The sequence below is a fragment of the Saccopteryx bilineata genome, chromosome 3 (genome assembly GCF_036850765.1).
Source record: "Saccopteryx bilineata isolate mSacBil1 chromosome 3, mSacBil1_pri_phased_curated, whole genome shotgun sequence".
Classification (NCBI taxonomy): Eukaryota; Metazoa; Chordata; class Mammalia; order Chiroptera; family Emballonuridae; genus Saccopteryx; species Saccopteryx bilineata.
The window spans coordinates 158,489,449-158,510,723 of NC_089492.1; the positions used below are offsets into that span (position 1 = coordinate 158,489,449).

General features: G+C 39.7%; 1 protein-coding gene across 1 annotated transcript in view; it reads right to left on the reverse strand.

Moving 5' to 3' along the window:
* The window catches only part of SLC9A2 (solute carrier family 9 member A2), a 149,519-nt gene that overhangs the window by 57,318 nt on the left and 70,926 nt on the right, over positions 1 to 21,275 (reverse strand). Inside the window, exons 4-5 of the mRNA XM_066267888.1 lie at positions 10,461 to 10,678; positions 9,805 to 10,007 (exon numbers count right to left, since the gene is read on the reverse strand). Coding sequence (XP_066123985.1) covers positions 9,805 to 10,007; positions 10,461 to 10,678 — 421 coding nt within the window. The remainder of the gene's footprint in view (positions 1 to 9,804; positions 10,008 to 10,460; positions 10,679 to 21,275) is intronic.

The window sequence follows — 21,275 nt, forward strand, 5'->3', positions numbered from 1 at the left end:
TACCTAGATCATTTTCAAGGTTCCATTTGGAACAAACTAACTTGAGGGATGAGGTCATCTCACCATCCAGACAAAGAGTGATAGACCTCAAGCACAGTGTCTGTCCCATGTCTGTCAGCCCACTGTTCATGAAGACATTCATCACAAGCCCTTTGTGTCACCCCATAGAGATTTGAGGTGTGGAAAACAGACACACCCAATAAGGATTTTACTATGAGCAATAAAGTCCTTTGTATCTGACCGAGGAGTCAGATACAAGCATCTATAAAATCTTAATAGGCTGTCTAACTTGTTAACCTGCAAGTAAAGTAAAATCCCAGACACTTGGCTGTTCCGGTTGATGATGTACAATAGACACAACACTAATATGCAATGCAGGCAATAGAGATTGCTGCCTCTTGAATTCCAGTCAATATTGCTACTTGGTGGACTTACTAAACAACCACTGAATTAATTTTCAGAATTTTGAGCATCTGCTATATGATTATAGGGATAATTAAATTGTAACTATCATGCTCTCATCATTTTTCTTTTCAAAAAAAGTACATTGAAAGAAGTTAATTTTTCTTTCTTATATTACCATTTCACTTAATGTTATAATTAAACTTGGCAAATACAATTAAATCATCAAGTTAGTACCTTGCATCAGCTACTGTGTTAATCTACATATTTCCTCTTTATTGTCTGGGAGGAGGTACCATTTCCAGCACTAAGAGCTATGTATACTGAAGCTCACAGAGGCTATTAGGAGTTGTGTCAGACAATCAACTCAGAGCCTTGCTTGATCATCTGTGCTTTCTAATATTGGACTCCCTATCCCTGATCTTGAATAAAACTTTAAAACCAGAGAGATGGCTTATATTTTATACAACATTACTAATATTATTTTTTAAATGACTTTACATATTGACATAATGACATTCACTATTCCACAACCATGGCTATATTCTTGTAACATGTCAGTATACTTCATAAAGAGGCTTCTTTCCCTAATTATCAGTGTACTTATAGGAATGTTAAAATTCTTACTATAAATCTTCATATCAAATAATAAATGACATGTAACATAAAATTCTATTTTAGAAGATAATCCTAATTTAACACTATCTGGGTGGAAAAGCTCATCAAAAAGAACTATTGAAATAAGGGGGAAAGACAGTTTAAAGCAGCGGTTCTCAACCTGTAGGTCGCGACCCCGGCGGGGGTCGAAGGACCAAAACACAAGGGTCGCCTAAAGCCATCGGAAAATAGGCAACCCCTGTGTTTTGGTCGTTCGACTCCCGCCAGAATGCGACCCAGAGGTTGAGAACCTCTGGTTTAAAGTTTAATAATAGTTCCATCGACAACAAAAAAAAAAAGTTTCTATTTTAAGAAGAATGCATAGCTCTTAAAAGGCAGAATTTTACAATGAATAATTTCTACCATGTTTTTAACCCATTAGGTATCACCTTCTTTGTCTGAGTTTCTTAATTATTGATATATTCAGGAAAAAATATCTTTTCTGAAGAGATCATGTGTATATTTGTGTGTGTGTGTGCATGTGCACACATGTATACATACTCTCATAGTCTTTTAAGAAAGCCAAAGGGGGTTCAGAGAATGGGAGTGTGGAAAGTGGTCAGAGTCAAGGCACCAAATAATATTCATTAGTCTCTAATATGTATGAAAAGAAGAGTTGGGCAGAAAGAGTGAAGGGAAAATAGTAGCAGTTGTGGAACTTCAGCAATCCCCTTTCCTCACAGGTATCAAAGAGAGCTTTGCCAGGTTTCCTTAAGTTAATCAGAGGCAAAGACTGATCATGGGGTTATGCTTGCAGATTTCAAATGCCGACTCCCAAATATCTCCATCATAGAAGAATTCACATAATATGCTTACATTACCAAGTAAGGCCAACATATCTAAACTGTTCTGTTTAATACCTTTATTTTTTATTTGCATATTAAAAGCTTTGTTAATAAAAGTTAAATATTGATACAGAAGGTATTCATTCAAAGTGAGTGTGTAGGTTTTGAATACAGGGAATGAAATGAATATGGGACTTCACTTATATCTTTTGGTTGAGTTACAATTCCATAAAGCCAAAATATTATGTACACAATAATGATACTCTATATTAAACATCACACACATTCAATAAACAATAATAGCATACTTTGTGTAATTCTTTTCTTTTTTCCTATGCTGTTTTTGTTTTCTTTGTAGGAATGCAATTTTATGTCCATTGAATCTAATAACTACAAAAGGCAAGCTTGTATTTTGTATGTCCTCTCCTAAATTACATCTTCCTATTAGGTCCTAAAGAAATTTGCTTTGCCTCTACACTCAAGTGCCTCCCTAAGTCTAAGAAGGGGACTAAAACCAACAAAGAATATTTGAACCAAACCAGTGTGTATAACTATAGCTGAACATGTTACTTTACCTATAACCCGGTAAATAATGTCTTCTCTAAGTGAAGTTAATGTAGCTCAATAGTTCCAAGTTTGTCTACCATGAGTCATTGGGTCAGTCTTCTTTAGCTCTTTGAGCCCCACTGGTCTCTTTCTCAAAGGTTGGTTTTGAGGATGAAATGAGATAATGCATACAGAAAAGCCCTTGTCTGAGTGCCTCACACAAAGAAACACTCATTGATAGCTGCTGGTATTACAAAAGTGCAGATGACAAAGACAGTAACAAAAAGTGGCCATTGCTTTACTTAGAAGAGGGTCTCCCAAGGCATTTTCTCAAGGATTCCTTGGATAGGACAACCTATTGTCCCAATGGTGGGAGGTATGAGTGAGTGAAGGATGGAGTGTTTTCTGGACAACTGACTAGAAAGATGGAGAAGCTCTGTGAATTACAATATCAATCACTTACTACACACCACATATCCTACTAGGCTCTTTATTCAGAGCTAAGACCAAACTGGTCTTGATTTCCTGTTGCACCTTTTACTAGCTCTGTACACTTGGGAAAGTACTTAACTTCAGTTTCAGTATCTCAGTTTCCTCATCTATAAAATGGATATAATAGCCTGATCAGGTGGTGGTGCAGTGGATAGAGCATTGGACTGGGATGTGGAGGACCCAGGTTTGAGACCCTGAGGTCACCAGCTTGAGCGCGGGCTCATCTGGTTTGAGCAAGGCTTACCAGCTTGAGCCCAAGGTCACTGGCTCGAGCAAGGGGTCACTTGGTCTGCTGTAGCCCCCTGGTCAAGGCACATATGAGAAAGCAATCAATGTACAATTAAGGAGCTGCAATGAAGAATTGATGTTTCTCATCTCTCTCCCTTCCTGTCTGTCTGTCCCTATGTGTCTCTCTCACTCTCTCTGTCTCTGCCACAAAAAATAAAAATAAGATAAAATAAAATAAGGATAATAACAGTGGCCCCTCCTACAGTTCTGTGTCACAGAATTGTTATAAGAATTAAAGGAGTTAATATTAAAGGTTTTTAGACCTGAGTCAGGCACCTGGAAAGCATTCTGTTACTAAATGGTAAACAATTTTTTAAAAATAAAATAAGATATCTTCCGTTTTTTCTTCCTTTGTCACTTATAACTGTCTACAGTCTCCTTGGCTGCTTTTCTCTCCTCCCCAGTGTGTTAACACTGGGCTGTCCCAGAGCCCAGTTCCTGGCCCTCTTTTTTGTTTCATTGATATATATTTCCACTCCCTTGGCAAGCACTGCCAGTTCCATGGCTTCAAATACCAGCTATCTGCTGATGACTCAACTCTTTCCTGAACTCCAGACTCACAAAATCCTGTTCTCACTTCCACATGTATGTCTAAAAGCCATCCCTAACCCAATGTGCATGTCATTCAAACACCAACCTCCCATTTTATCTCCTCAATCCATAGACTTTCCATTTGCAATGGAGGGCAAATCTGTCTTTCTAGCTTCTCAGACCAGAAACCCTGAAATCCTCTATGAATCCTCTCTCCTTCACACTCTGTGTCTTACCTAGGGGTCGGAAACCTATGGCTCGCAAGCCAGATGTGGCTTGCATATAAATCTTTAATAAAAATAATAATAACGTTAAAAATATAAAACATTCTCATGTATTATAATCCATTCATTTCCTACCACTCATATTCATGGTTGCAGGTGGCTGGAGCCAATCACAGCTGTCCTCCAGGACAACACTAAATTTTTATTGGATAATGCGTAATGTACAAGGGTTGTTGTGAGGTCAGGAAGTAAACTTCCCTCCTTTTAATCAAGTAGTCAGCTAGCTAATTGCAGAAACCCTTTTGACGAAGAAGATAGCTAAAAGAAAAAAAAGATGAGGAGTATCATACTTTTCAGCAGGAATGGACAGAGAAATTCACCTTTGTGGAGAGAGCAGGTTCTGCACTGTGTTTAATATGCAATGATAAAATAGCATCGATGAAACGGTCAAATATAAAGCAGCACTTCGACACACGCCATACTACATTTGCATCGAAAAATCCAGCGGGAGACAGCAGAAAGAAAGCATGTCAAGAGCTACTGTGCAGAGTGCAAGCTAGTCAGCAGCAACTTCGTGTTTGGACCCAAGGTGACTGGAATTCGGCTAGCTTTGCTGGTGCTTTACCAATTGTGAGAAATGGAAAGCCATTCACAGATGGGGAGTATGTCAAAACATTCATGCTTAATGTTGCCAATGAACTTTTTGATGAATTTTCAGATAAAGACAAGATAATCAAATGAATAAAAGACATGCCTCTGTCGACAAGAACTGTTCACGATCGTACCATCATGATGGCAAATCAAATTGAGGCAACACAAGTGAAGGACATAAATGCAGCACTATTCTTTTCTCTCACTTTGGATGAGTCAACAGATGTAAGCCATTTATCCCAGTTCAGCGTGATTGCAAGGTATGCTGTCGGTGACACACTACATGAGGAAAGTCTTGCTGTTTTGCCTATGAAAGAGACAATAAGAGGGGAGGATTTATTCAAATCTTTCACTGAGTTCACTAAAGAAAACCATCAGTGTACTGATGGTGCTCTGTGCATGCATGGTGGGGAAAAACAGAGGATTCATAGCGCTTCTTCGTGAACATGAAAAGAGACCGATCCTAAGTTTTCACTGCATCCTACATCAGGAGGCACTTTGTGCTCAGATGTGTGGGGAGCAGCTTGGTGAGGTGATGTTGCTGGTCATTCTGGTGGTCAACTTTATTGTTGCCCGAACTTTAAATGATCGCCAGTTTAAAACACTGCTGGATCAAGTTGGCAATAATTATCCTAGTCTGCTTCTGCATAGCAATGTGAGTTGGTTGTCAAGAGGAAAGGTGCTCAGCCATTTCACGGCTTGTCTGAGTGAAATCCGAAATTTTCTTGAAATGAAAAATGTTGAGCATCCTTAGTTAGCTAACACTGAGTGGCTCCTGAAGTTCTATTATCTCACGGCCATAACTGAATATCTGAACCAGCTCAATGTGAAAATGCAAGGCATTGGAAATACAGTCTTATCCCTTCAACAAGCAGTGTTTGCATTTGAAAACAAGCTGGAACTCTTCATCGCTGACATTGAAACAGGTAATTTACTATACTTTGAAAAACTGGGAGAGTTTAAAGATGCATGCACAGCAAGTGGCCCTGCTAACATCTTGATCTCTAGCAGCTAGCGGGCTTCACATCTAATCTGCAGTCATTCAAAGCACGCTTTGGAGAATTTTGTGAGCGCACTCATCTTTTTAAGTTCATCACCCATCCACACGAGTGTGCAGTGGACAGCGCCGACCTGAGTTACATCCCCACTGTCTCCATCAGAGATTTTGAGCCACAAGCTGCTCACCTGAAGGCCTCAAACATGTGGGTGAATAAGTTCAAGTCACTGAATGAAGATTTGGGAAGACTTATACAACAGCAAGCAGAGTTGGCGAGCAAACACAAGTGGGGAGAAATGAAAAAACTTCAACCTGTGGACCAGATAATTGTCAAAACTTGGAACATGCTCCCATCACATACCACACATTGCAGCGTGTGAGTATTGCTGTACCAACAATGTTTGGCTCTGCATATGCATGTGAGCAGTCTCTCTCACATCTGAAGAACATTAAGACCAATCTACGATCACGTTTAATAGATGGAAGTCTCAACTCCTGGATGAAGCTTAACCTCATCACGTATCAATCAGACTACAAAGCCATCAGCAAAACCATGCAGCACCAGAAGTCACATTAATGATAAGAAGTACTTTATTCATCACTGGTTAGCAACAGCATAACAATGTTATTAAGAAGAATTCAGAGACTTATTGTACTTTAAAAGTGTTGGTCTTACATAAAATGCACACATTTACTTGTATTTAGTGTTAAACATATTGTATGGCTCTCATGGAATTACATTTTAAATTATGTGGCATTCATGGCTCTCTCAGCCAAAAAGGTTCCCGACCCCTGGTCTAGCCCATCAGGGAATCCTGTAGGTTTCACCTTCAGAATGTATTCAAGGATCTCAGCCTATCTCACCATCTGTGCAGCCACCACAATGGTCTTACTTGATGATGACACTGGCCTCCACACTGCATTTCCTATTTCTTCCTTTTATCTTAGCAGTCTATTCTCACAGTGGCCAAGGTGATCTTTTTACAAAATAAGTCCTCTAAAATCAAGAACAAGACAAGAATGTCCACTCTCAACACTGTTATTCAACACTGTTCTGGAAGTCCTAGCCAGAGCTTCAGACAAGAGAAAGAAATAAAAAGCATCTAACTTAGGAAAGAAGAAAGAAGAAGTGTCACTCACTTTTTTTCCAGATGACATGGTTCTGTAAATAGAAAACCCTAAAGATTCTACTAAAACACTATTAGAAACAATAAACAAATACAGTAAAGTTGCAGAATACAAAATCAATGTACTAAAGTTGACTGCTTTTCTATATACTAACAATGAAACTTCAGAAAAAGAAATAAAAAATAAAGAATTATTTTTGTAATTGCAACAAAAAGAATAAAATTCCTAGGAACAAACTGAACAAAGAATGTAAAGAACCTATACACGAAAACTACAAACATTTATTAAAAGATATTGAAAAAAACACAATGAAATGGAAAGATATTCTGTGCTCATGCATTGGAAGAATCAACATAGTTAAAATGACCATATTACTCAAAACACTATACAGATTTAATACAATCCCCATCAGGGTTCCAATGTAATTTTTAAAGATATAAAACAAAAATTCATCAGATTTGTATGGAATCATAGAAAACCAGGGATAGCCAAAGCAATCCTGAGAAAAATGAATGAAGCCAGAGGTATTACACTCCCTGACTTCAAATTATACTACAGCATGGTATTGGCAGAAAATCAGACATGCAGACCAACAGAACATAACTGAAAACTGATAAATAAAACTACATGTAGATGAGCAATAATTTTTGACAAAGGAGCCAACAACACACAATGAAGAAAAGAAAGCCTCTTCAATTAGTGGTGCTGAGAAAATTGGAAAACCACATGCAAAAGAATGAAACTAGATTACAGTTTGTTACCACATACAAAAATTAATTCAAAATGGATCAAAGACATAAATATAAGATCTGAAACAATCAATTACATAAAAGAAAACATAGGTACTAAACTATGGACCTTTGTCTTAGAGAAAATTTTATGAATTTGACCCCAAAGGCAAGGGAAGAAAGGCAAAACCAAATGAATGGGACTAAATATATAAAAATAAAAAGCTTCTGCTCAGCAAAAGAAAACTTCCAACAAAACAAAAAGGCAACCAATTGAATTTGAGATGATATTTACAAACAACAGCTCCAACAAGGGAGGTTAATATCCAAACTATATAAAGACCTCATACAACTCAATACCAAACAAAAAAATAATCCAATGAAAAAATGGGGAGAAGATCTAAACAGACACTTCTCCCAAGAGGACATATAAATGGTCAAGAGGTATATGAAAAAGATGTTCAACTGCAGTAGCTATTAGGGAAATGTAAATCAAAACTATAATGAGATACCACCTCCCACCTGTTAGATTGGGTATTATCAGTAAGAAATGGAATAAAAAATGTTGGAGAGGCTGTAGAGAAAAAGGTGCCCTCATTCACTGGTGGCAGAAATGTAAACTGGTACAGCCACTATGCAAAAGAGTTTGGCATGTACGGGGCCAGTAGTGCAATAGATAATGCGTCTGACTACAGATCAAAAGAGTTTGGCAGGTTTTCAAAAAATTAAGAATAGTTACCATAGGACCCAGAGACCCCTTTTCTGGATATCTACCCAAAAATATTTATTTGCAAAGGCATATGCACCCCCATATTCATTGTAGTATTATTCATGGTAGCCAAGACATGGAGACAACCAAAGTGTCCTTCAATAGAGGATTGGATAAAGATGTGGTACATATATACTACGGAATACTACTCAGTCATAAAAAATGATGAAATACTGTCATTTACAGCAACATGGATGAACCTGGAGAATATTATGTTAAGTGAAATAAGTGAGACAGAAAAAGCTAAGAACCATATTCTTTCACTCATATGTGGGATATAAAACTGAAACTCATAGGCAAAGACAAGAGTATGGTGACTACCAGGGAAAACTGGGTGGGGGTACTAAAAGGTAGAGGGGACCAAATATATGGTGCTGGAAGATGATTTTACTTTGGGTCAAATCAATGCAATATACAGATCATGTGTCATAGAAAAGTACACTTGAAACTTATTGATCGTATTAACTAATGTTACCCCAATAAATTTAATTTTAAAAAGTAAGTCAAGACACATCACACTTCTTCGCAAAACTTTCTGCTGGCTCCCATTTCACTTGGAGAAGAGCTAAAGTTCCGATACTGACCTGCAGAGTCTTGTCTGCATAACTTAGGACTCCAGACTGTCCCTCACCTAACTTCATCCTATTTCCCTCAGCGACATTGGCCAAGAGCACCATGCTTCGCAGACTTTTGAATGTTAGTCCCATTTTCCTGGAATGTTCTTACACTTAGCTATTTCCTTCACCCCCCACAAGCCTTTACTCAGGTGTCATTTATTTTTCACTGTTGTCTTCAATAGTGATTATATATATTTAAAATCATAACCCCCTCACTATGCCTGATCGCCTTCTTACTATAAAGCATCTTTCACCTCCTACCACACTTTTTAATTTACTTATTGTGTTTACTGTCCAGTGTCTGCCATCCTCCCTAGAATGTAAGCTTGGCAGGGACAGAGATACTTCTGTTAGTTTACTCCTGGATCTTAAGCTCCTATAACACCTGTCTGTCACACAGCAGGAGTCCAACATATACTTATTAAGTGAATATAATATTCACAAAATATAATCTCTAAGGGCTGGCTTATAAACTTAAAGATATGGATGAACTTGCTAAGTCAGGATTCTGACATAGGCTCATTTTTGCCTGTCATAATTTGTTCTTCCAAATCAAACTTGTATTAAACCATCCCACCTTTCAAAGGACACACTGTTGAGCAAGCAGTCCACTCATGTCATATAGCTGTTGAAAAGTCATCATACAACTAGCATTTAGTGAGTGCATGTACTTGGTCAAAGAGTGAGACAAATGACAAGGATTAGCAAACACAGTTTGTAAGTTTCCAGTAGTAAATTTAGATCATGTAGCAGAGTATCCTTACATACTATATCCTCTATGTGGGCCAAGTGACCAAGCTGAGCTCTCTCAGGCCTTTGCACGATCCAGTGGCATAAGGAAATACCACCTTCCCTAATATAACTACCAAAGCTTCAACACATCTTTGCGAAGTTGCATCCTATAAAACAAGTTGATTAGGCTAGTCTGAAACATTTGGTTTCCCCTTGGCAAAGACAGAGACTTTGCTGGGAGAAACTACTCCACTCACCAAAATGAAGACAGTGAAGAATATGACGACAATTGCAGCCGTAATGAAAAGTTTTTTCCGGGGAAAGACAGCAGCAGGTAGGAGAAACACCAATGCAAAGCATATGGCCCCTCGGAGCCCTCCATAGGCAATGATGAACTGATCCTTAAAGGTCAGAGGAATTGTCCGGAACCAGTTAATGGCCTGAGTCAGAACAAAGACACCTGAGAGGGAAAAAAATAGAACCAAAGAAAACAGACTGTGTGAGACTAGAATATATAAATACAAAAACTAGTTTTCTGTGCTTCTGTGATAGGGAAAGGATTTAAGAATAGGCTCCTAGGAATCTTTCCCCCTTTCCTCTGCCTGACTCATAGGTGAAAGATAATGAATTAAAAATGTGAACTCATGAGAGCCAATAATGGTTAACTCTTAACAAAGGCATGAAAATGCTTGAGGAAGAACAGACAAGGAAGAAGAAGAAAGAGGACAAGAAAGAGGAAGAAAGGGAAAAAAGGAGGAAGAGCAGAAGAAAGGAGATGCAGAACATATAAAAAGGAAGATCAGGCCGATGAAGTAGCAATAGCAGCAAAGGTGAGAGGCAATAAGAAAGCCCCACTCTTTCAGTGAATGGACAAACTACCAAAGCTTCAACACTTGGGAACACATGCTCTCACCCAGTGCTCGCCAGATCAGACAAAAGGCCAGGGTGAAGCAGACGAAGGCCCAGTTCCATTCGTGGTTCTTCCCGACGGTGGACACACCCATGAAGATGAAGATCAGAGTCTCGCTGACACTGCTCAGCATCTTCATGAAATACTTGATGGTCGTATAAGACTTCTGAGATACATTTTCTTCCACATACTTGTTCATGGTCATTGCACAAGCAATGATTCTACAAGAAAATATACAGTTTTTATTTTACCAGGACAATGATCAGAATATGCATCAGAAATTAAGAGCTAAATATGGCCCGTCCTTCTGTCCATGACCACAACACTATCAATTTATTTTTATAATAAAATGTGATTGGCATGCTTGGAAATCCTACTATCTCTGGAGGTCTTCATTAATATCCATGGTGTGAACTATTTGGCTTTATCTAGCCTTGTCCTCAAAGTTCTCCTTACTCCAGATCCATATTATCAGAGGTCTGTGGACACTGGCATCATCAGCTATCCTGTCAGCATCACAAAGAAACAGTCCATAATAAATCATAATAAATTCAATTATCTTCCTATAAAATCAGTTTTATCCTTTCTATTCCTCTAGTACCTAAAATGCTAAGCTATTGCCTAAAATCCTCAATTTGAAACTATGATTACATTGAACTTCTCGCCCCAGCCATACTTCCTCAATGACACCCCCAGCCTCAAATTGGTCACCAATTGTTTTCAATCCTTCATCTTGAGTATCCCTGGGAGCACCTTTCTTTTAGCCAGATGTTTTAGTTCTAGGTCGCATTTCTACTTATTTAGTGTGTCCACTTCTAGAAAATATTAAATGTGTTACTAAGTTCTAAAAATGCCTAAAGGAAAGAAGCTCTTTAGTTTGATTTCCCCAGCATGTCCAAAACTCTAGGACCACATGATGTCCATTTTAATATAGCACCTTTGTACACTCTGGTAAAGAAAGGTCTCTGGGATCAGGTCCTAAATTGTGCACTTGAAGTCCATCACACACTTTTCTTACTGGACAATTCCAGTTTCACAATCTACCCTTTCTCCACCCAGCTTGTGTTAAATGCCTCAATTGTCTTTTATTTCCCAAACATGCCCTGCCCTTGCTGTCTTCTTACTTCACCTTACACATATACTTCTCTCTGCCTAGAATGATACACTTGACCAAATGCCACCATGAAGTTTAGTATAAGCTGGATAATAGCTTACACTAGGCATCATAGGAAGAGACAAGCTGTTATCAGATATCAAAGGACTTCATTATCTGAGGGTGCTGTAGAATAGGACAGGAGGGCAGAGCATGATTGAGCTTCCTCCTTCCCCTGAGTGATGACCAAGCCATAACCCAACTATTGGTCATAATCTATAAAGTCTTCCACATTCTCACAACTTTAGAGTTATAATGACCCTACATGCACCTTCATGCCCAAATACTGCGTGTAGTCCTCCTTACCCTGAGAAAATTTCTGATACTTTAGGAAAATCCTCCTGTGAGTACAAGGATAGGTAGCAGAATGAAACCTAAAGGTTATCTGAGTTAAGACCTAAACAGGTAACCATCAAAGTGTTTTATTGTTAAGGAACAAATACATTCCTTATATAAAAGACATGTGTATTTATTTCTGTGCCCCATATTAAAACAAAACAAAAACCCCACCAAGCCAAGGATCGTGTATTTAGCCACAATGTCACCACCCCCAGAATGAGCAGGTATTTATTCTAGATATATATGCATAAGGAATACATAATTCATGCTGTTACCAAAAGAAAGAGTACCTTATTAAATAGGCTAGTAAAATTTGGCCACCATAAACACATCACAAAACCTGCAAATAGTTGAGGGCTTATATAATAATAGTCAACATTATAGCACCTCTACTCTGTCTGTCTGTGCCAGGTACTGTGCAAACACACTGCATGAATTATGTCAGCTAAACCTCCTAACAAGCCTCTGAGGCAAGTTCTGTTATCATTCTCATTTTACAGATGACAGAACAAAGGCAGACAGAGGTCCACTTACTCAAGGGTACACTGCTAATAAATGGCAATGCCAGAGTTTTAACCCAGGGAGTGTGACTCAAAGCCAACACTGTTAAAAACTTTGACCTCACTCTTTCCAAGCTCAGCATGAACCTGATTATCTCTGATGTGAGAAAGGCCATACTTACTCCTCTGCTGATCCCTTGCTCTTCCTTCCTTAATCACAAGCCTATCTGTATCAGTCTCCTATGGTGTATTAGTCTCTTATGCTGTAAGAAATTACCAAGAACTCCGTGACTTGCAATAACACAAATTTGTTGTCTTACACTTGCAGAGCTCAGAAGTCCAACATCACTTTCACTGGGCTAAAATCCAGATTTTAGCTCTTTGGAGCTCTAGGGGAGAATCGGTTCTTTACCTTTTGTAGTTTCCAAAGGCTGCTTGCAATCCTTGGCTTGTGGTTGCATTTCTTGAATTTCTGCCTTTCATTCATATCTCCTTCTCTAACTCTGACCCTCTGCTTTTCTCTCATCAAGATCCTTATGATGTTATTAAGCCCCCCTGGATAATCCAGGGCCACCTCCCCATCTCCAGATCCTAACTTAAGCACATTGGTGAGCCTCTTTTGCCAAGTAAGGTAAAATATTCACAGGTTCTGAAGACAAGAATCTTTGGGAGCATTATTCAGCTGACTACACCATTGCTGGCTGTGGTGGTGACCACAACCAAGTACATATCTCCAGATGAGTGCAGCCAGAGCTAGTCAAATATGCTTGGGGACAGAAACAGCAAGAGCTCTGTCACACTGACTTGACAAGAAAGACTGGAGTCTCCACCAGCTGACTGGGAGTGAAAAGTGGCATCTCTCTGAGTGAGCCTGGAGGGGGCGCCTTGTCAGTCCCCATATGAACATAAACCATTGGTTAGCTACAGTTCTGAACATCCTCCTCTGTTATAGTTTGTGTTAATTTTTTCTTTAATCAGACCTTAAAAGCCAAAGTTTACCCAGTTACAAAATAATGAGGGCAAAGCCAGAATCAATTAAGAATCTGAATCATGATATATATATATATATATATATATATATATATATATACATAGCCATACACAGCAACACAAATTAATAAGCCTTTCTGAAATGTGGCCAAGTTGAAAATTTGTAACAAAACTATTATAATGGCCATATAACTTCTTGAAATTATCTAATCCTATGCAAAATACACTTCAAAATGATTGTATTATAAACCATTTAAGCTAAAGACAAAAATGGAGAATAATACCAAAATACCCACTACCCAGCTTTTTCCAATCACTTTCATTTTTTTTAAGACTTTATTCATTTTAGAGAGATGAGAGAGAGAGAGAGAGAAGGGGTAAGGAGCAGGAAGCATCAACTCCTATATATGCCTTGACTGAGCAAGCCCAGGGTTTTGAACTGGCAACCTCAGCATTCTAGGTCGACACTTTATCCACTGTGCCACCACAGGTCAAGCAAATTTCATTTTTTTTTAAATAAAACATGAGCTAGAGAATTGAAACCTTGCATTTCTCATACCAACCCTATATCACTCTTTCCCTCTTGGCTTTATTTTTGTTTGTTAGTTTGTTTATCCTTCAAAGTGATTTTTAAAAGGCTGAAGAATATTGTTTTTGTGAATGTGCTAAACATTTCCTTCCAAGATCATATTCCTATCAGTTACTGTGCAAAATATGACCAGGCAAAGAATAATCTTTTGTTCATTATGTCAGCAGTTTAACAGAAATTTCTATTCAGAAACAATTGAAAAATATACAGCTTTAATATAAGAATTTAAAAAATGAATTTTACATGAATGTGCATAGGATCGATTTCTATTGTTTTGTTTCCTTAACATGACACCAGGAGTGATTCTCATGTCTTCCAGACACCTCATTGTAACTTAATTCTGTTTCCTTCCAGCACAGGTGAGATACTAGAGGGAGAAGAGCACTCTTGGCAAGTCCCAGAGCCTTCAGCACCAGTGGTGCCCTGTTCACAGAGTGTGGACATGTTTATGACATTGATGCATCATGCAGGCTGAGAACAAATGACCCAAACATCCCTGCCCTGGTCCATCGTGTACAGCTTACTGCACGTGGCCTCTCAAACAAAGACTACTAGGTGTTTTCACTGAAAAGAGGTGTTTTTTGTTGTATACTCTGACCTGAAGTCAAACCGCCTCACTTCAGTAACATCATAAGTACAGAAAACTACAAATGAACAAGTATCCTTCCATTTAGGAAGGCAAACACAATGCAGTTTCCCAGGAATGGAGAAAAATAAAACCTTCTCTGGCACTTTCATTGATCATCTACAGCCAATAGTCTTAAATGTCACCATAAATCTTAGTCACCTTCATTTTTCTTTATTTATTTTAGAGAGAGGAAGGGAGAGAGGGGAAGGGAGGAAGGGAGGAAGAGACAGAAGGTGGGGGGAGAGAGAGAGAGAGAGAGAGAGAGAGAAATATCAATTTGTTGTTCCACTTGTTTACGCATTCATTAGTTCATTCTTATATGTGTCCTGATCAGGGATGCAGCCCACAACCTTGGCATATTATGGCACACTAATCAACTGAGCTGTCGAGCCAGGGCTGGGGAATGGTGCAGGCTAGTGTCTGACTGTCCTCAGACTTACTGGGTTTGAACTATGTGGCCAGGAGTGTCTTTGGGTATATGGTCATGGTACAGCAAATCAAAGTAGCACTGCACATAACAGAGAGGTGAGACTTCTTCCTCCATCATGCAAACACATGAGATTTCATGTGTACAGTCCACAGCCTCTCACTGTCCTTATGAACATCAATGTGATAGCATGAACAACAAAATAATAACCCAAATAGACTTATTACAGTTTATAAAATTCTCATGAAATTTCTTAACTCAAAATATTCTCCAGGCCTGACCTGTGGTGGCACAGTGGATAAAGCATCGACCTGGAAATGCTGAGGTCGCTGGTTCAAAACCCTGGGCTTGCCTAGTCAAGGCACATATGGGAGTTGATGCTTCCAGCTCCTCCCCCCTTCTCTCTCTCTGTCTCTCCTCTCTCTCTCTCTCTCTCTCTCTCTCTCTCTCTCTCTCTCTCTTTCTGTCTCTCCCTCTCCTCTCTAAAATGAATAAATAAAAAATTAAAAAAAATATTCTCCAAACTTAAAACTATTGGCATTCAGTATTTCCAATATGACCTTACTTTTATTAGCTTGTGTCATTGAATCACCTTTCTCCGCCCCCATGTAATTCTCTCTTTCCTAATCTCCATATTTAGTTAATATGATTCTGAATAACAATTAGTATCAACCCACATTTTCTTGGCATCTACTCTCGTCAAATTCTGTGCTGAGCTCTAGAAAAAATGAAAGCAAACAAGCAGAGCTTCTCTTTTCAAGAGTCCACTGCCTAACCAGGTGGTGGCGCAGTAGATAGAGCGTCAGACTGGGATGCGGAAGGACCCAGGTTCGAGACCCCGAGGTCGCCAGCTTAAGCGCGGGCTCATCTGGTTTAAGCAAGGCTCACCAGCTTGAGCCCAAGGTCGCTGGCTCAAGCAAGGGGTTACTCGGTCTGCTGAAGGCCCGCGGTCAAGGCACATATGAGAAAGCAATCAGTGAACAACTAAGGTGTCACAACGCGCAACGAAAAACTAATAATTGATGCTTCTCATCTCTCCGTTCCTGTCTGTCCCTATCTATCCCTCTCTCTCTGGCTCTCTCTCTGTGTCTCTGTAAAAAAAAAAAAAAAAAAAAAAAAAGTCCACAGTCTATAAGGAGAACAAGTCATAAGAGGTCATTGCAAAAACACTGCAAGCACCATAAATGGGGAATGGCAATGGTGCTTTGGCACAGCAGGAAAGGAAATCACTACTTCTGCTACAAAAAGATGGGGGGGGGGGGCAACATTTGAGCAAAGTCTTCCTGGATGAATAAAGAGCTCACTGAGCAGAAACAAGAGAGAAGTCAAGAAAAAGAAGAGCCACATGCAAAGGTGTGAAAGAAAAAAACAAGGTTGTGTATTTTAGGAGCTGTGGGAATGACTGTGTTAGCTGGAGGAGAGGAAATGAGAATAAAAAATGTTTATGGGCCAGATAATGACAAATGATACTGTTATATGTTATGTTTAGGAGTTTAAACTTTATTTTATATGCTGGAAGGAAAATGAGAACTTATATCTTTGATTATATATGGTCTACCGGAAAGTTCTGTCCGTTTCTATCACAGCAAGTTTCGACACGTAAGCACGTTTATTTGCTGCATGTGTGCCTCTCTATTTTTATCACTTAATGTATACATATTGACATAGCAAATTAACTAAAACAAAGTTGATTCACGTTAGTCTTATGTGTGAAGCGATAGTGTACCCATGGCTACTGATATAGTTCATTTACGCCACTGTATTGTATACGAATTTTAACAAGGAAGAAATGCTACAGAAGCATGTAGAAATTTATTGAAAGTGTTTGGTGAAGGTACAGTTTTTGATAGGACATGCAGAAGATGGTTTGAAAAATTCGAAACAGGTGATTTTGACCTTTCTGATAAGCCATGTCTGGGCAACCATCTTTGATCAATGACGATGTTGTTAAGACCATATTGGAGCAAGATCCTTTTCTGACAACATCAGAGATTGCAGAAAGGCTTCATTCAGCTCAGCAAACCATTTAGGATCATATTCAGAAGATAGGATTGGTGTGGAAATATATTATTTAATAAAGTTTATTGACGGTAAGAAAAATTTGTATTTTGTTTTATTCCAAAAACAGACAGAACTTTCCAGTAGACCTTATATAACTATTATCTCTCTCTTTTAAGCTCAATGGGAGTTTCATTTAGAAAGAAAAGTGTCACCAATGCTTAGCTGTCTGGCATGTTATTACAGTGTTTTGAATCAATGACTATAAGAATATATGAATGGTTAATAGGAATGGCGGTGCAATATAAACAGATTTGTATTTTGGAAAAAGAACTCAGGACATGTATGCAGTGGACAGATTTGGAGGGACATGGACCTAGATGTTGGAGTCCATTTGTTTCCTGCAACAGTTTTTCCTTTTGCTTTCAAAATCCAATGCTGCACTTGGTCCGTATAACATCCCAAGACTTGTCCATGTTTAGACATACTCGGTTTCATTCTGTGGAACCGTCTGGAGGTAAGTTATGTAAAGAATTGATTAGTGTGTCCTGCCTTGTTATTAACTTGCCTCATATTACACTTTAACATAATTGTATGGTAATTATCAGCAATTTAGAGACAGAGAAGCTGAAGCACTATAGTCAGTGGTGTTTACATTCACCAGCCATTGAAGTTTTCTTCCTCACTCCATCACTCTAAACTTGCATAGAAAAAATTCAGATCAGCTAATACTGTCTCAACAGAGTATTGGGGCTGCAGCTTAGGTGAGGTCAGACTATGTATTTAGAGGATCTGTCATTTGGCTGTTTTCCGAATAGAAAATTCCAACAAAAATGTTTTTTTTCTATAGTAGTCCATGACTTCCTTTTAGCATGAAGCTGGCCTTCTATAGATGTTCATTTCCTTTCTACAGAGTCGATGTTTTGAGAGAGCAGGGGCTAGCATTCAGCCATGCTTAGCATGGTTCTTTGAATGTCATAGTACTAAGTGAATGCTCAGCTACTGATGCGTGAGTCTAACTTAATGATAACCCACACCCTTCCCCTAGATGATCATGATCTGTTTAACCAAAGGGACCAAGCATCAATACCTAATGTGTGCAGTGACAGAAAATTTCTAGTTCTGCAGATAAAAAAATATATGTATATTTCCTGTCTGTGTTTACACATATAAAGTGAACCTATGCCTCAGTTAATTCAGTTTATAAGAAATAATTGCTTTTATTTATTTATTTATTTAATGTATGTGAGAGAAGGGGAGATACTGAGGCAGATTCTTGCAGGCACCCTGACTGGAATCCACCTGGCAACCTCATCTGGGGCCAATGCTTGAGTACCAAGCTATTTTTACCACCTGAGGCTGATGTGCTCTAGCAGAGCTATTCTCAACACCTGGGTCCACAATTGAACCAATTGAATCACTGGCTTTAGGAGGGAAAAGGAGAGAGAAGTATGGGGGTAGGGAAGAAAAGTATATGGTCACTTCTCCTATGTACCCTGACCAAGAATTGAAGATGGGATGTCCATACATGGGACCAACACTCTATTCACTGAGCCACTCACCAGGGCCACTAATATTTTTTTCAAAAGCATTCAACTCTGGAATTTCTATTCTCATGTAAGAAGATGTTTTCTGTGATCTGAACTGCTTAAAATTAGAGATAAACTGATAGAAAGAATGTTGTGCCTGACCAGGCCGTGGCGGAGTGGATAGAGCCTCGGACTGGGATGCAGAGGACTCAGGTTCGAGACACCGAGGTTGCCAGCTTGAGCGTGGGCTCATCTGGTTTGAGCAAAGCTCACCAGCTTGGACCCAAGGTCGCTGGCTCAAGCAAGGGGTTACTTGGTCTGCTGAAGGCCCCTGGTCAAGGCACATATGAGAAAGCAATCAATGAACAACTAAGGTGTTGTAATGTGCAACGAAAAATTAATGATTGATGCTTCTCATCTCTCTCCGTTCCTGTCTGTCTGTCCCTGTCTATCCCTCTCTCTGACTCTCTCTCTGTCTCTGTAAAAAAAAAAAAAAAAAAAGAATGTTGTAAAATTCTTTTGCTCCCTTTCCACACCCATGTGTGATCTTTAAAAGTGTAGACTCAGTTGCAAGCAAATATGGTCCAAGTAATATTTGTACATCTAATAAAGACTTTGCCAAATGTGAAAGCATACTCTACTAATCAGTGTAAAGCATTAGCAGTAAAGAACAATTAAGCTTTCTCTCTGTTGATTAGAGCCATGTCATGTGGTGACTCAGAGTACACTGTATGTCCTCAGAATAAAGTACTCAGTCATGTGAGGTAAATTAATTATTCCAGGGCATGACTTTACTATATAATTGGATTGCCTTGTTCAGGAAGTCCAACAACGAAGAACAAGTGAGTTTGACATATGAGCAAATGCAAGAAAAAAATTGTTTTTAAAGAAGGATTCAAGCATAAAAATTGAACAATCTTAAGCTATCAGAAATTAAATGAAATAAATTCAAACTATCATAAATGCTTGATTTTTCATGTAGTCTTGTACGATTTATAAGTTTACCACCTCTTGTTTGTTTTTTCTCCTTTACATACTTTCAATTCAACTAATGTTTATAGAGCATTTACTGGAAAAGAAGGCAGTCATGGTTTTGTGGAGTGAACACATCAAGGATCACAGCCTACTGTCAAAGGTGTAATGGAATACAGGCACCAAGGACCCACGTGCCCACTGATCGAGCAGGGCAGCAGCAACAAAGCCCCAAGACAGGGGAAGACTGACCCAGACCTTGACTATGAAGTGGAAGTTCCAGCTAAAGACTCCTGGTGTGTGCTGGGGGTTAGCTGCACCAAAGAAACATGCAGAACACTTACAGGATTCAACACAAACACCAAGAGCATCAACCAGAGTCTCTGGTTTTTTGGGTTTTTTTTTCATTTTTCCGAAGCTGGAAACAGGGAGGCAGTCAGACAGACTCCTGCATGCGCCCAACCAGGTTCCACCCCGCATGCCCACCAGGGGGCGATGTTCTGCCCCTCTGGGGCGTCGCTCTGTTGTATCCAGAGCCATTCTAGTGCCTGAGGCAGAGGCCACAGAGCCATCCTCAGCGCCCGGGCCATCTTTGCTCCAATGGAGCCTCGGCTGCAGGAGGGGAAGAGAGAGACAGAGAGGAAGGAGAGGGGGAGGGGTGGAGAAGCAAATGGGCGCTTCTCCTGTGTGCCCTGGCCGGGAATCGAACCCAGGACTCCTGCACGCCAGGCCGACGCTCTACAGCTGAGCCAACCGGTCAGGGCCCAGAGTCTCTGCTTTTGGGGAGAGTTAAACTCTTGCTATTCCCAGCAAATCTATCAGAGAAGTGCTGCTAAAAGTATGGTTTGTGGATGGCAGGTTACTAGAAATCCTTGAAAACATGTCAATGCCTGGCCCCCATCCCAGACCTGTGGAATCAGAACCTCCAACTGGGGCCTTGGATTCTGCATGAGGGACTTCCCAGGTGGCTTATAAATACAACTCACTTTAAGGAAAGCAACTGACAGGCTAGGCAGAAGGTTCAAGGGAGAAAGAATAAATGAGGAAAAGCTGAAATTTGAATCATTTAATTTTTTTTATTACTATTTTTTTTTGTATTTTTCTGAAGTTGGAAATGGGGAGGCAGTCAGACAGACTCCTGCATGTGCCTTACCGGGATCCACCCGGCACGCCCACCAGGGGGCAATGCTCTGCCCATCTGGGGTGTCGCTCTGCCACAATCAGAGCCATTCCAGTGCCTGAGGCAGAGGCCACAGAGCCATCCTCAGCGCCTGGGCCAACTTTGCTCCAATGGAGCCTTGGCTGCAGGAGGGGAAGAGAGAGACAGAGAGGAAGGAGAGGGGGAGGGGTGGAGAAGCAGATGGGCACCTCTCCTGTGTGCCCTGGCCGGGAATCGAACCCAGGACTCCTGCACGCCAGGCCGACGCTCTACCACTGAGCCAACCAGCCAGGGCTTGAATCATTTTATTTAAAATGTTATTGGAGAGTGAAGATAGGGACAAGATTTGAAGACTATTGTGCACTTGGTTGCCTATGTTCCCTTTTCTTTCCTTACTTTCATTATGTGGTTCTGTGTATAGGTCCTCATCATCTCTCACCTGGACTAGAAGACAAGCATCTTCACATACTGTACTTCCCTGTGTATAAGACGCTCCCATGTATAAGATACACCTAAATTTTGGGGCCCAAAACT